The sequence below is a fragment of the Elephas maximus genome, chromosome 6 (genome assembly GCF_024166365.1).
Source record: "Elephas maximus indicus isolate mEleMax1 chromosome 6, mEleMax1 primary haplotype, whole genome shotgun sequence".
In the NCBI taxonomy this organism is placed as follows: domain Eukaryota; kingdom Metazoa; phylum Chordata; class Mammalia; order Proboscidea; family Elephantidae; genus Elephas; species Elephas maximus.
In genome coordinates, this window is record NC_064824.1 from 105955227 (window position 1) to 105967898 (window position 12672).

The 12672-nt window shown below is 40.6% G+C and overlaps 1 protein-coding gene across 1 annotated transcript in view; it reads right to left on the reverse strand.

The window, feature by feature from the left end:
- Positions 1-12672, reverse strand: part of KLF7 (KLF transcription factor 7) — a 105796-nt gene that overhangs the window by 52129 nt on the left and 40995 nt on the right. Inside the window, exon 2 of the mRNA XM_049887980.1 lies at positions 6491-7121. Within this exon, the coding sequence (XP_049743937.1) occupies positions 6491-7121 (631 nt within the window). The remainder of the gene's footprint in view (positions 1-6490; positions 7122-12672) is intronic.

Sequence of the window (12672 nt, forward strand, 5' to 3'; positions counted from 1 at the left end):
CTTAGGTCTAATTTTAACTCTCCTAGTGGTTGGTTGCACAGCCTAGATAAGGCATTTTAACTTTTTTTTGGTCCTCAGTTTCCCCTGTACATGATAATGCTTGCCTTTCTTACTCCATGGCAATAGAGTATTAACTTTTGTCATTTTAATGAGTGAATGGGGAATATTACAAGAGAGGCTCTCTTTAATCACAAAGGTTAAAAAATTGGGTTAATATTAATGATTGTAATAAACCCATTGCCATCAAGGCAAATTCCAATTCATTGCAACCCTAAAGGACAGGGTACAACTGCCCCATAGGGTTTCCAAGGCTGTAATCTTTAAGGAAGCAGGCTGCTGCATCTTTCTCCCGCAGAGTGCCTGGTGGGTTCAAACTGCCAACCTTTTGGTTAGCAGCCGAGCCTTTTAACCACTGTGTCACCAGGGCTCCTTAATGACCCTAACAGTAGTACCTATAACAGTAACAGTAACAGACCTTGTACTGGTTCTTAGTCAATAAGGCAAAATGCTTAAGGACCCTCCTAACTCTTATCAATTTAGAAGCCACTTAGTTTTCATCATACCAATTTTTTATTTAAACTATAAGTTTCTCTTTTTTTCTTAATAACGGGTTATTAAGAAAAATATCTATTTGAATTTTTTTTCCCCTGCATTAGTATAAAAGTTAAGAGTGTGGACTTCAGCAATACTGCTTTGGTTCAAATCTTGCCAGAGCCACCTACTAGCTGGGTGATGCTGGGCAAGTTACCTGGCCTTTCTGGGCCTCACTTTCCTCATGTGCAAAATGAGGTAAGAACAGTGCCTCTGCTGTTGGGTTATTAAGAGGATTAAAAGGCTTAATAGCTGTAAAAGACTTAAAACAATGCCTGGAACATAGAAAATGCTTTATAATTGTTTGCTGAATAAGTAAAAGAAATAAATTCTATTTCAAACTTTAAATAACTTTCATTACATATATGAAATAAGCACTATTATCTGCCTCTTAAACACGATACCTGCCTTTTTATTTGTGATATTTTTAGTCATGTTTTCATTTGAAGACAAACTCTTCTCCTAAATCCTGATTAAACTTAGAGATCGGGCCGCTTCTTATTCAATGTTGTTGTTGCTGTTAGTTGCAACTGTTGAGTCGATTCAGGCTCATGGCAACCCCATGGGTGCAGAATAGAACTGATCCATAGGGTTTTCGAGGCTGTGACCTTTTCGGAAGCAGGCTGCTAGGCCTTACTTTCGAAGCATCACTGGGTGGGTTTGAACCACTAAACTTAGTAGCCCAGCACTTCACCATGTGCGACACCCAGGAACTCCTTTACTTCAAAAAGACTCCCTAAGGTAAATGCAAAATATTAGGGTACATCACATACTTGTTTTACCTTTCCACCTGAAAAGCATCCCTTTATATATTTCAATGTGAAATCTAGAATGTTCTTATCACCACCATGTATTAGGCCAAAGCAACCCCAGTCTACGGAGAGAGCCCTCCCAACAGGACATGAGAGAACATGGTTTTTCACATCTCCAGCCATGTGCCCAACAACCAGAGGCTGAATTGCTGACCTTCATCCTGACTTTACCAACATGACTGCTCATAATAGGATAATTGTGGGCATGCTTTGATATGGATTTCTTAATTAGAAAAGTCTGCTCCCTTCATAACACGAAGCACTGTTTAAAGCACAGGCTTGTCTTTCTTCTCAGAAGTGAACAAGGAGAAATGTGCAAAATAAGTCTTTGCTTTCTCTTTTTGCATAAAAACAACAGTTTAACAAATTGATTTTTGCTGAAAATAGGAATAAAATGACTTTTTAAAAACTGGAAGCGAAGGTTTCCCTTCACCAATGTAAAGGTGACTTAGCTGACTCCAAGAAGATGAATAAAACTATGATCATCATGGTTGAAATATTGAGAAAGAAGACAAAATATATTACACAAAGACCAGAAAACATAGTGGGGAGAAAGGCCTGTAATGGCTTGGCTGCTAAAAGACATTTTTATGCTCATGCCAGCACTAAGTGCTCTTGCTGATGAGTAAGCCATATGTCCGTTTTCACACACTTCCTTTCACTAAGATCCTGCTACTTAATAACAGTCCCTTTGTCTGTTTTCTTGCCGCATCTTCTTCTGTCCCCAGCCTGGTTCCCCCAACCCTAACTTCACCTCCTTGGGCAACCCAGATTTGTGCCCTAGTTACCAACTTCAACAACTGCTATCTCGAAAAACAAAAAATAAACAAACAAAAATAACACCTTATTGCCAAACATCCTCCAGGACAAAAAGTTTGAAGGATTCAGCATCCTCAAGAAACAGCCACAGGGGGGAAAATATGCACATCTTTTCCAGCTCAGTAAATTCTATCTATGTAATGACTAAATGAATAACATGTTTAAAATTCCTCGATGCAAGCAAATCCATGTTGCCAGCGCCACAGGCTTCTCTTTACACATAGAAGGTAGGAGACCTATGCATTTCATATCATTTTATTTTGTTTTCGCAACTGTGTCTCCTTTTCACTATATTACCATTTAGAATAGATATTAAAAAAAAAAAAAAAAAACATTGCTGTTGAGTCGATTCCAACTAATAGCTACCCTACAGGATAGAGGAGAACTGCCCCGTAGGGTTTCCAAGGCTGTAAATCTTTACAGAAGCAGACTGCCACATCTTTCTCTGGCAGAGCAGCTGGTGGGCTCGAACTGCAGACCTTTCGGTTAGCAGATGAATGAATATTTTAACCACTGCACCACTGGGGCACCTTTAGAATAGATATAGTATATATACAAAAACTCCTCTGAAAAACAAAACGCCAACATTTCTCCTCTTCCTCTTGGATGGTTTTCTTTTTCTTTTTTTCTGTCCCACAACATTTCCCTAACTGAAAGACAAGGAAATATTTCCACTGAAAAAGTGAGCCCTGTGTTAAAATAGCTTGCCTGAATCCAACCAGAGCCAATTTATCCTTTCTTTCTTTTTTTTTTTTTTTTTTAACTTCATTTCAACATTTGGTTATCAGCTCTCTCCATTTCTCTTGCTTGTATCAGCAGACTCTTCCAACCAGAATTCCCTTCACCATATACCTTTGCCCTCAAGCTTTTACTAGTCCATTTCCTTTATGTTTGCACTTAATTTGATTCCATCCTTCATGCTTTTTTCATTATTCTTAGTTCATCCACACCACATAAATTATCACCTTTGTTTTCAGTTCCCCATGTGCCCCATTCACACCAATTCCAAATAAATACTCCGATTCTCATCCATTTAATCCAAATTAATTCATATTCCCTCTCCCCATCCTTCATCCCCATTGCTGCCTCTCTCCTGTCTGTTTCTCTGTCTCACAGCACCTATTTTTCCTTCCATTCTTGTGCCTGAGCAAGGTTTTATAGGCAAAATGTTTGCGGAGGATGCAAAGCAATGGCTTCCACTGTTCTCTCCAGAAAGCAACACTCTACATCACTGCCAGCCTCAATAAGCCAATGCACGCATGTCCAGTTTCCAGTCAACCTCCACAACTAATGCCCATGAGCATCATATGCCCGTCAATCAAACATTTCTGGGGGCAGGGAGCTTCTTGCTTTTCGGTCATCTTTAACTTTGGTTTACTGGCTTGTTTCTAGTTTACATAAAACTTTTTTTTCTTTCACTCAGCATCACTAATCATTAGCAACAATAGCAACAACTGCAACAACTAAAACCAGCCCTACTACTGTCTTTAATGGGCTCTTACTATCTGCAAGGAAACCCTGGTGGCATAGTGGTTAAGAGCTACGGCTGCTAACCAAAAAGACGGCAGTTCGAATCCACCAGACGTTCCTTGGGACCTCTATGGGGCAGTTCTACTCTGTCCAACAGGGTCGCTATGAGTCGGAATCAACTCGAAGGCAATGGGTTGGGTTGGGTTCGGTTTTACTATCTAGCAAGTACTTTACATGCATTTTCTCATTTAATCTTCAAACAATCTGAGAGGTAGGCACAATTATCTGTTTTACAAATGAGGAAACAGACTCGGGGAAGATAAGTAATTTATCCAGGTTATAAATCCAGTAAATTGTAGAGCCTGAACTCAAACTCAAGTCCATCTAACTCCAAAGCCCTGCTCTTAACCACTCTATAATGCTGCCTTTCTAATCATGCACGGTGCCTTCTAGAGTAAATTCCCCAAGGGGAGGAATCTTTTCACTTCAGTCTGCCATAAGGCAAGTGGTTGCAGGTGCTGGATAATGTAATGAGCTCCGCCTTGGTAATCACTCGGGTAGACAACGGTCAAAAAACAAAGCACCAAATAATGCATCAATCACGACAGTTGCCCTTCTGACATCTCTGTTGGGAAAAAAAGGATAGGGAAAAAAAAAGAAGAAGAAGAAAATGCTCTGGATTCCCTAAAAAAAATCTCTGCATTCCCAGGACTGTCCAGTCTCTATACTGAGCAGCACATAGCCTGTCTTAGTGTTAATAATTCAGAAACGTGTCCGTAATCATGAATCCCACACCCCAAACACAGCTCAACATGCTTGCCTTATTCAACTTTCCCTGGTTTCTTCAGGGGAACAGGAGATCAGCCTCGCACTGAAATCTGGGAGCACTGCAATGTCTTGTCATTACTCATTGACTTTAGAAAGGCAGTATTATTTAAAAAAAAAAAAAAACTTTTTTTTTTTTTTTTCCAGGACATTATCATAGAGGAAAGAGCTGAGAAGAGCAGGAAGCATTAGCCTTGGTGTATGTGGAGTAGACAAGTCAAACCACGTCTGATAGGAAACCATGAGCAGGACTCTGCACCTGAGCAATGGAGTGAAAAGTTGATATTAGGAGAATATCCATGGAGCAACCAAGAGCCACACAGGAAATTAAGTTCAGAATAGAGGAGTGCATGCCAAAGTCCTGTGCTGGCAAGGAAGCAATGTCAGGTCTTTTCCTCCCATGGGAATAACTAAGGTTCAAAATAGTCATTTTTTTTTTTTTGTATATTATTCACTCTTACTTTGGGAATATTCTTCTGTACCACACAAAGGCATTTCATGGACCTCCAGAACATAAGAGCTGAAAGGAGTCTTCAGAGCCAGACTGTTTGACAGATGTGGAAAATGAAGCCCAGCGAGTAAAGGGATGTATTCCAGGTCACAGAGCTAGTTAGTGGTAGAGTAGAACTAAACCAAACCCATTGCCATTGAGTTGATCCCAACTCATGGTGACCCCATGCGTTACAGAGTAGAACTGTCTCATGGGGTTTTCTTGGCTGTAATCTTTATGGAAGCAGATCGCCAGGGCTTTCTTCTATAGCTTTATTGGGTGTTTTTGAACTGCCAACCTTTAGATTAGTAGTTGAGCACTTAATTGTTTGCGCCACCCAGGGACCTAGAACCCAGGTTTTCCTGATTTCCAGCCACACCACAGAACACCACCAAGACATGCAGTGAGTCCAGAAATGAACACTCACCAGACACTTCTCCTTGCTCATATGCAATCACCCTTTTCTCTTTGAGAATGCTCTTAGTGGGCTACTTATATCTTTTGGGCTTTTCCCTATTCAGCTTGCAGTATGCAAGCAGAATACAAAAAATAATAATAATAATAATACAGGTAATGCACTGTTGGGGACTCATGTAACATGACCAATAATGGTAATTGCTACAAGTATGCTAGCACCAAGAGGAGACGCCATTGCTATGCTTCAACCTCAAGTCAGAGAACAAAGACCGGTTTCAAGGAAAATGCCAATCTCCCTCTTTCCTGTGTTAACCCCGCTCTTCCAAATTATCACGTTGCTCAAAAGATCAATACGATTCCTTGGAGTCCCCACAGAAGTCTTGAGTAAAATATACAGTCCCCATGCCTCCCCTACCCACCCTTACCACACACATAGCAATGTAATCACTTTAGCAACTTCTCAGTAACAAGCTCATTAAAAAGCAATTCTGCCATCTCTCCATAAAGCACGCGCCAGAGAACAATGCAGAAGAGGAGATGCCAATTAATTATAGAATGATCACATCTAATGAACTCTGAAACCCTCCTGCTGTTGGTGACTTTGATGAAAAATCAGGGATGCTGGGAAAAGAGTGAACAGGGACGCCCTAGATACCTTGTTTAACCATGAAGTCTTTCAAATGTACACTCTCAGATTCCAGTGTTGATCAAAACTGAAGAACTACATTCTTAAAACAACGACAGTGTCAGGAAAGTGACAAGTCTATGTGTCACGTACGGCAGTGACTCACACTACCAGAGCCCCCCTTCAGATATCCACAGAACGGTATGATTCTAAGCTGTGATTGGCATTGCCTTTGAAGGTATCTTATAGCCAGCAAGTGACAAACCCATGCCCTGAGCACAGGACATCTTGAGATCTTAAGGTAACCTGTGATCATTCTACGTTCCCACCCAGACCCTCCTGACTATCACATTCTAGTCAACATGGACGCCACTTCTCAGAACAAAGAGAAACTAAAGGAGGAAAAAGAAGAAACCACGTGCGGCCAACTTGTACCACTACCTGTGTGAGTCCTCTGGTGGGCCTTTAAGTGGGAGCTTTTTGTATAAACTTTCCGGCACCCGTTAAACTGACAGCGGTGAACCCTCTTCTTGTTTTCGGGGCATGCCTCAGCCCCTACCCCTCCTTGCTCACTGTCGCTCTGTCCACTCTTAACTGTCCCAGCTGCCGCCACGGCTGCTGCTGCTGTTGCCACCCCTCCCACCTTTACTGAGCTGAGTGCAGCCTTCTTGGCCACCAGTTTCAACGTCACTGTGCCATCCACGGCTGAGAGAGTCTGTGAGGTTTTGACCAGATGGCGGCTAAGCTCAGGGGATGATGGGGGCGTTAATGAGGTCACTGCGTTGAGCTGGGCCTGGTTGACGGCTGTGTAGCTGTCTAGAGAAGAGCTGGTTGGCTGAAGGCTGAGGCAGGTCTCAGATAGCAACTTGTCCCGAGAGAGCAAAATGTCCACTGCCGAGCTCTTCTCGCAGATGGTCGCTTCCACAGGCAGCAGCAGGGGGTCTAAGCGCCGGAAGCTTTCCTCAATGCACGGGGGCGGAGAAGGGTGGAGGAAACAGTCCAAGTCCTCACCAAAGGTCTCTGAGATCCTCCTGGGCTCTGTCTGTAGGTAGCGTTCCAATTCAAGGCATGTCTGCAGAGGGGGAGGAGGGAGGGAGAGAAACAGCTATCAGAGGCAAAGCACACCATGAGGCCACATGTCAACAGGAAGAAAAGACCAGTACCTGAAAAGTCTCTTGTTGAGAAGGTCTGACCTTGTTGTTTACTCTCTAAATACTTCTGGAGGGCTGATAAAAGTTACATCATATGACTTCATGGTAAAGTAGAGTCCAATGAAAACAAGGGAAACCCTCAATGAGATGGACTGACACAGAGCCACAACAACAAACTCAAACATGCCAACAATCATGAAGATGGCGCAGGTCTAGGCAACATTTGTTATGGTAAATATAAGGTCGCCGTGAGTCGGAGCCGACTTAATGGCAACTATTTCAACCACTATAACTGAGGGTGACTAGAGGCCCAGAAAAAGTATCTCACATCGTCAAGATCTCAGGGAATATTAAATAATGAAATGATGATCTCCTGCTCTACAATTCAGTGGGTAAGATTCTCCTAGCATCCCTAAGCAAGAAGCAAACAGAAGCAGACAAGGTTTTCATACCAAGACAAGACAACCCATAAGCCAACTTCATCTCTCAAAATAGACCTGAAGAAGTTACAAAAATAAGTCAATTCCCAATTTTCTCTGAAGGACAAACCATGTCCACCCAAACTAAGAGGTGACCTCAGCCACAATGGCCTGTCTGGAATACAGTTTCCTTAACCAGCAGGAATGGATATTGTTCTAAAGAATGCTTCTTTCAAAACGTTTTACGCATAAGGCATAACCTCTGTTGATTGCAGCAAGTTATTAAATATTAAAAATACAATTGCTACGTATTTTGTGGCAAAGGGCATGAATCCCATTACAATGGTTTAGGTCTCTGACTACAAGATAATAAGTTCAAACAAAGACATTTGACCTGGCAAACATGGAAGTCGATATCGCTCAACATAAAGTGTTCACCTTGTAAAGAAATAGAAAATAACTCGGCAGTTTCAACACATCTTTATCCATGGTGTTCAGAAGTCTTTGCAAGATGGAGGGAGTGCTTTTGTGACAAAAGTAGATATTTAAGAATTTTTTTATCCTAAAAGCTCTCCTCATTTAAAAATCCTACTATTCATAATCTTGTATAAAACTATGGTGCTAACTTACACCATCAGCTCAATTTGCTCTATATTCTGGGCTTCAACAAAGAAACACTGATGGCAAATTTAAAATCCGACTAGCTCCTAATTTACTGCCTCCATAAAGCTTCTATGTTTTCAACCAGTGTTCTGATTCTAGACTTTTATTCTGTTAAGAATATGTTTTAATGCTATACCTAGTTGGGTTGTATCTGTCAAGGGTTTTATTTTGGTGACATTTCAAAAGATTGGTTTTTAAGCAGCCTTCTGGTAAACTCTGCATTACTGAATGAGAAAACCAGATTTTAACTATGAATCAGCTTTGGTCCTCACTGTTGATTTCATTCAACACTCTTATCACAAGTGTTCATTCAACTACTGTGTTCCCAGGAAGATGCAAGGCCGCATATGTGTTAGAAGGAGATTTGGTAACAGATCCATGTAAGGTAGTAGGAGAATGAACAATCGTAAGCTAAAAATGATATGGATTTATGAAACAACATGATACAAAATAAACATAAAGTGTGTTGTTAAGTTCTTAGGGAATGAGCAGACAATGAATTTTATCCTCTGTAACACATGGCATTAATCAGTGAAAGCTTATTGGAAAAAAGTAAGTTTTGATTCTGTTTTACTTATTGACTAATAGCTCTGGCTCAGTAGCTTCCTACCACTTTATATTAGAAACCAATGCTACCACCTTCTCAGTTTCCAGAAATTTGCACTATCCTCACCCTTTTTATGAACTCCACACCTCAAAATTGTTCCCTTCCCTTTTCCACCTGACTGCGAGAAATTATCATTTACTTCTCTCCAGTATTGAGACCTTCAGTATTAGCACCAGTCAGTTCACCTCTAAGCTATAAGATTCTACTCCAGCCCACTGAGTCAGGAGGAATCCCTGAGCCTATTACCCTGAGATGTTCTTTAAGCCATAAAGCATAACTAACCCCTCAAGTCACCTTTCAACTAAGTAGCAGGTTAGCCCATAAAGTAATGAATATCACCCTTGAGTATCATGCTCTTTTAAAAAATCATCCATATAAGACCAAATGGTCAACAAATACTCTAAAGCATAGATGAAAAGGTTGGGGGCTGTGAGACTAGGTTAACTGGAATGGAAAAACTAGAGTGGAAATAACCAGACTGTTGATACAATGTGAACAATGTAACCAGTATCACTGAACAATATGTGTAGAAATTGTTGAATGAGAACCTGTTTTTCTGTGTATACCTTGACCAAAAATACAATAAAATATTAAAACAAAACAAACAGATTCTACTCCTGGAAAAAAAATCTCCCCTTTCCTTTTTAAACTGTCACCTACCAAGCACAGTGCCTGGCCCCCTAACAGGTACACAATGTTTGTCAAACAAAAATAAAATCAACTTTATACTATATTACTTCCATCATTCCATTTCCTCTACTCTTCAAAACCATCTGCTGACACCCTAGTCTGGACTGTGCTGAGGCTGGCAACCTTAGAAATGACCATCAATACATGTCTTCAGAAAGACAATTGTAAGGTTTCCCAAGCTTTGCCCAAGAGTAGAGCCAGATCTTTGAGAAGCAGGTATAGTCCAGTAAAAAATCAGCTGAATCACAGGTTATATGATGTCCTTGAGATAGCTCCCTGCTTCACATACAAGGGCTCTTTCTCACACCCAGGCTCCACTGACTATGGATAGAGTTTTGGTGTGTCATGCCTTCTTACATACTTTCCAGCTCAAACATTTGAAAGTCAATGTCATGGATTCAGTTATGTCCCCCCAAAAACGTGTGTATCTATTTAGCAGGGCCATGATTCCCAGTATTGTGTGGTTGTCCTCTATTTTGTGAATGCAATTTTATGTTAAGGAGGATTAGGGTGGGATTGTAACACCTTTACCCAGGTCACATCCCTGATCCAATGTAAAGGGAGTTTCCCTGGGGTGTGGCCTGCACCACCTTTTATCTCTCAAGAGATGAAAAGGAAAGGGAAGTGAGCAGAGAGGGGACCTCATAGCACCAAGAAAGCAGTGCCAGGAGCAGGGTGTGTCCTTTGGACCTAAGGTTCTTGTGCTGAGATGCCCCCGAACCAAGGGAAGACGCATCACAAGGACTTTCCTCCAAAGCAGACTGAGAGAGAAAGCCTTTTCCTGGAGCTGGCGCCCTGAATTCAGACATCTAGCTTACTGGTCTTTAAGAAAATAAATTTCTCTTTGTTGAAGCCATCCACTTGTGATGTTTCTGCTATAGCAGCACTAGATAACTAAGACAGTCACTAAGAAATTGGTGGAATGAGGGATATCATTGCAGATGTCAGATGGACCTAGGCTGAAAGCAGAGAACACCAGAAAGATGTTTACCTGTTTTGGCTATACTGACTATGCAAAGGCATTCAACTGTGTGGATCATAACAAATTATGGATAACATTGTGGAGAATGGGAATTCCACAACACTTAACTGTGCTCATGCAGAACCTGTACAGAGATCAAGAAGCAGTCATTCAAACAGAACAAGGGGATACTGCATGGTTTCAAGTTAGGAAAGGTGTGCGTCAGGATTGTATCCTTTCACCATACTTATTCAATCTGTGTGCTCAAAAATAATCCAAGAAGCTGAACTATGTGAAGAAGAATGTGGCACCAGGATTGGAGGAAGACTCAACAACCTGCAACACACAGATGACACAACATTGCTTGCAGAAATGAAGAGGACTCAAGCACTTGCTGATGACCAAAGACCACAGCCTTCAGTACAGATTGCACCTCAACATAAAGAAAACAAAAATCTCCACAACTGGACCAATAATCACCATCATATAAATGGAGAAACTATCGTAGTTGTCAAGAATTTCATTTTACTTGGATCCGCAATCAATGCTTATTGAAGCAGCAGTCAAGAAATCAAACAACGTATTGCATTGAGCCAATCTGCTGCAAAAGACCTCTTTAAAGTGTTCAAAAGCAAAGATGTCACTTTGAGAACTAAGGTGTTCCTGACTCAAGTCATGGCATTTTCAATTGCCTCATATGTATGCAAAAGCTGGCCAATGAATAAGAAAGAAGGAAAACTGATGCCTTTGAATTATGGTGCTAGCAAAGAATATTGAATATACCATAGACTACCAGAAGAATGACCAAATCTGTCTTAGAAGAACAGCCAGAATGCTTATTGGAAGCAAGGATGGTGAGACTTCCTCTCACAAACTTTGGACACATTATTAGGAGGGACCAGTCCCTGGAGAAAGACATCACAGCTGGTAAAGCAGAGGGTCAGCAAAAAAGAAGAAGACCCTCAACAAGATGGATTGACACAGTGGCTGCCACAATGGGCTCAAGCATAGCCATTGTGAGACTGGCACAAGACTGGGTGTGTTTCTTGCTGTTGTACATAGGATCGCTGTGAGTCAGAACCAACTCAATGGCACCTAGCAACAACAAGAAGAAACTGGTTGATTGTCAAGAGGCTCAAATCTTTTCATATTCAGAGTTCTGAGGAGCTGAAGTGTTCTTCTGGAGGGATTAAAAAAATAACCTACCCCGTATGCCTTGGTTTGAATCCTAGGAGAATATGAGACTTTAATATTGCATTACGTCCAACCCAAAGAGAAAGCTTATCTCCAATGTTTAAAAAAAAAGAAAAAGAGATTACAAGAACTACCTTAAGAAATGCCCACAATGTTTAATTGGAATTTGAGGTATTTGTATTTATTCATGGATTTTAATACACAGAGAGAGAGAGATAAAAATAATTGTTTGTGTAAGTCTGTGAATATATATACATATATTTTCTAGCTCTGTTCACTGAGAGGGCTTACAAGCAAAGACACCACAATAGCAGTGAGCACGCCTAGCACACAGATCTTGGTTTCTAAATACCATTATCCAATAAAGGGACCAAGGCTCATAAAAAAAAATAGTTGATTCAAGGGCTGCAGCAAAGAAAATAAAAGACGAGCTTGAAATATCTTGTGGTGCTAAAAGATAAGAAAGTACTCATAAAGTGATGGGGTTATGTTGAAAAGTCTCACTTGACAGAGCTTTCAATGGCCACATCTGAGCAATCTGAGCCACAAAAAATGAATTCTAACCCACAGAATAAAAGAAATATCTATGGATACATATTGACATAATTAAATAACTGAATAAATAAAGAAATGGAGAAGGGTCAGCTTCCTTACAGTAAAATTACAATTAATAAATATAGAAGAAATGATAGAAATAGAAAATCACCAATAGGCAAAGAACAAAGTAATAGTAAGTGCAGGCAAGAGTCACCAATAGATGCTAAAATTAGTAGATAAAGTATGATGAGGCATAAGATATTTGCATAGTCTCAAAGTATCTCCCCTACAAGATATTTATTATCTACAAAGACAACAATAATAACCTTTCAGCGAAGAAACCTGGCAGATACCACCTTAACCATGCAATCAAAGTTAACATCACCAGTAATAAGACATAA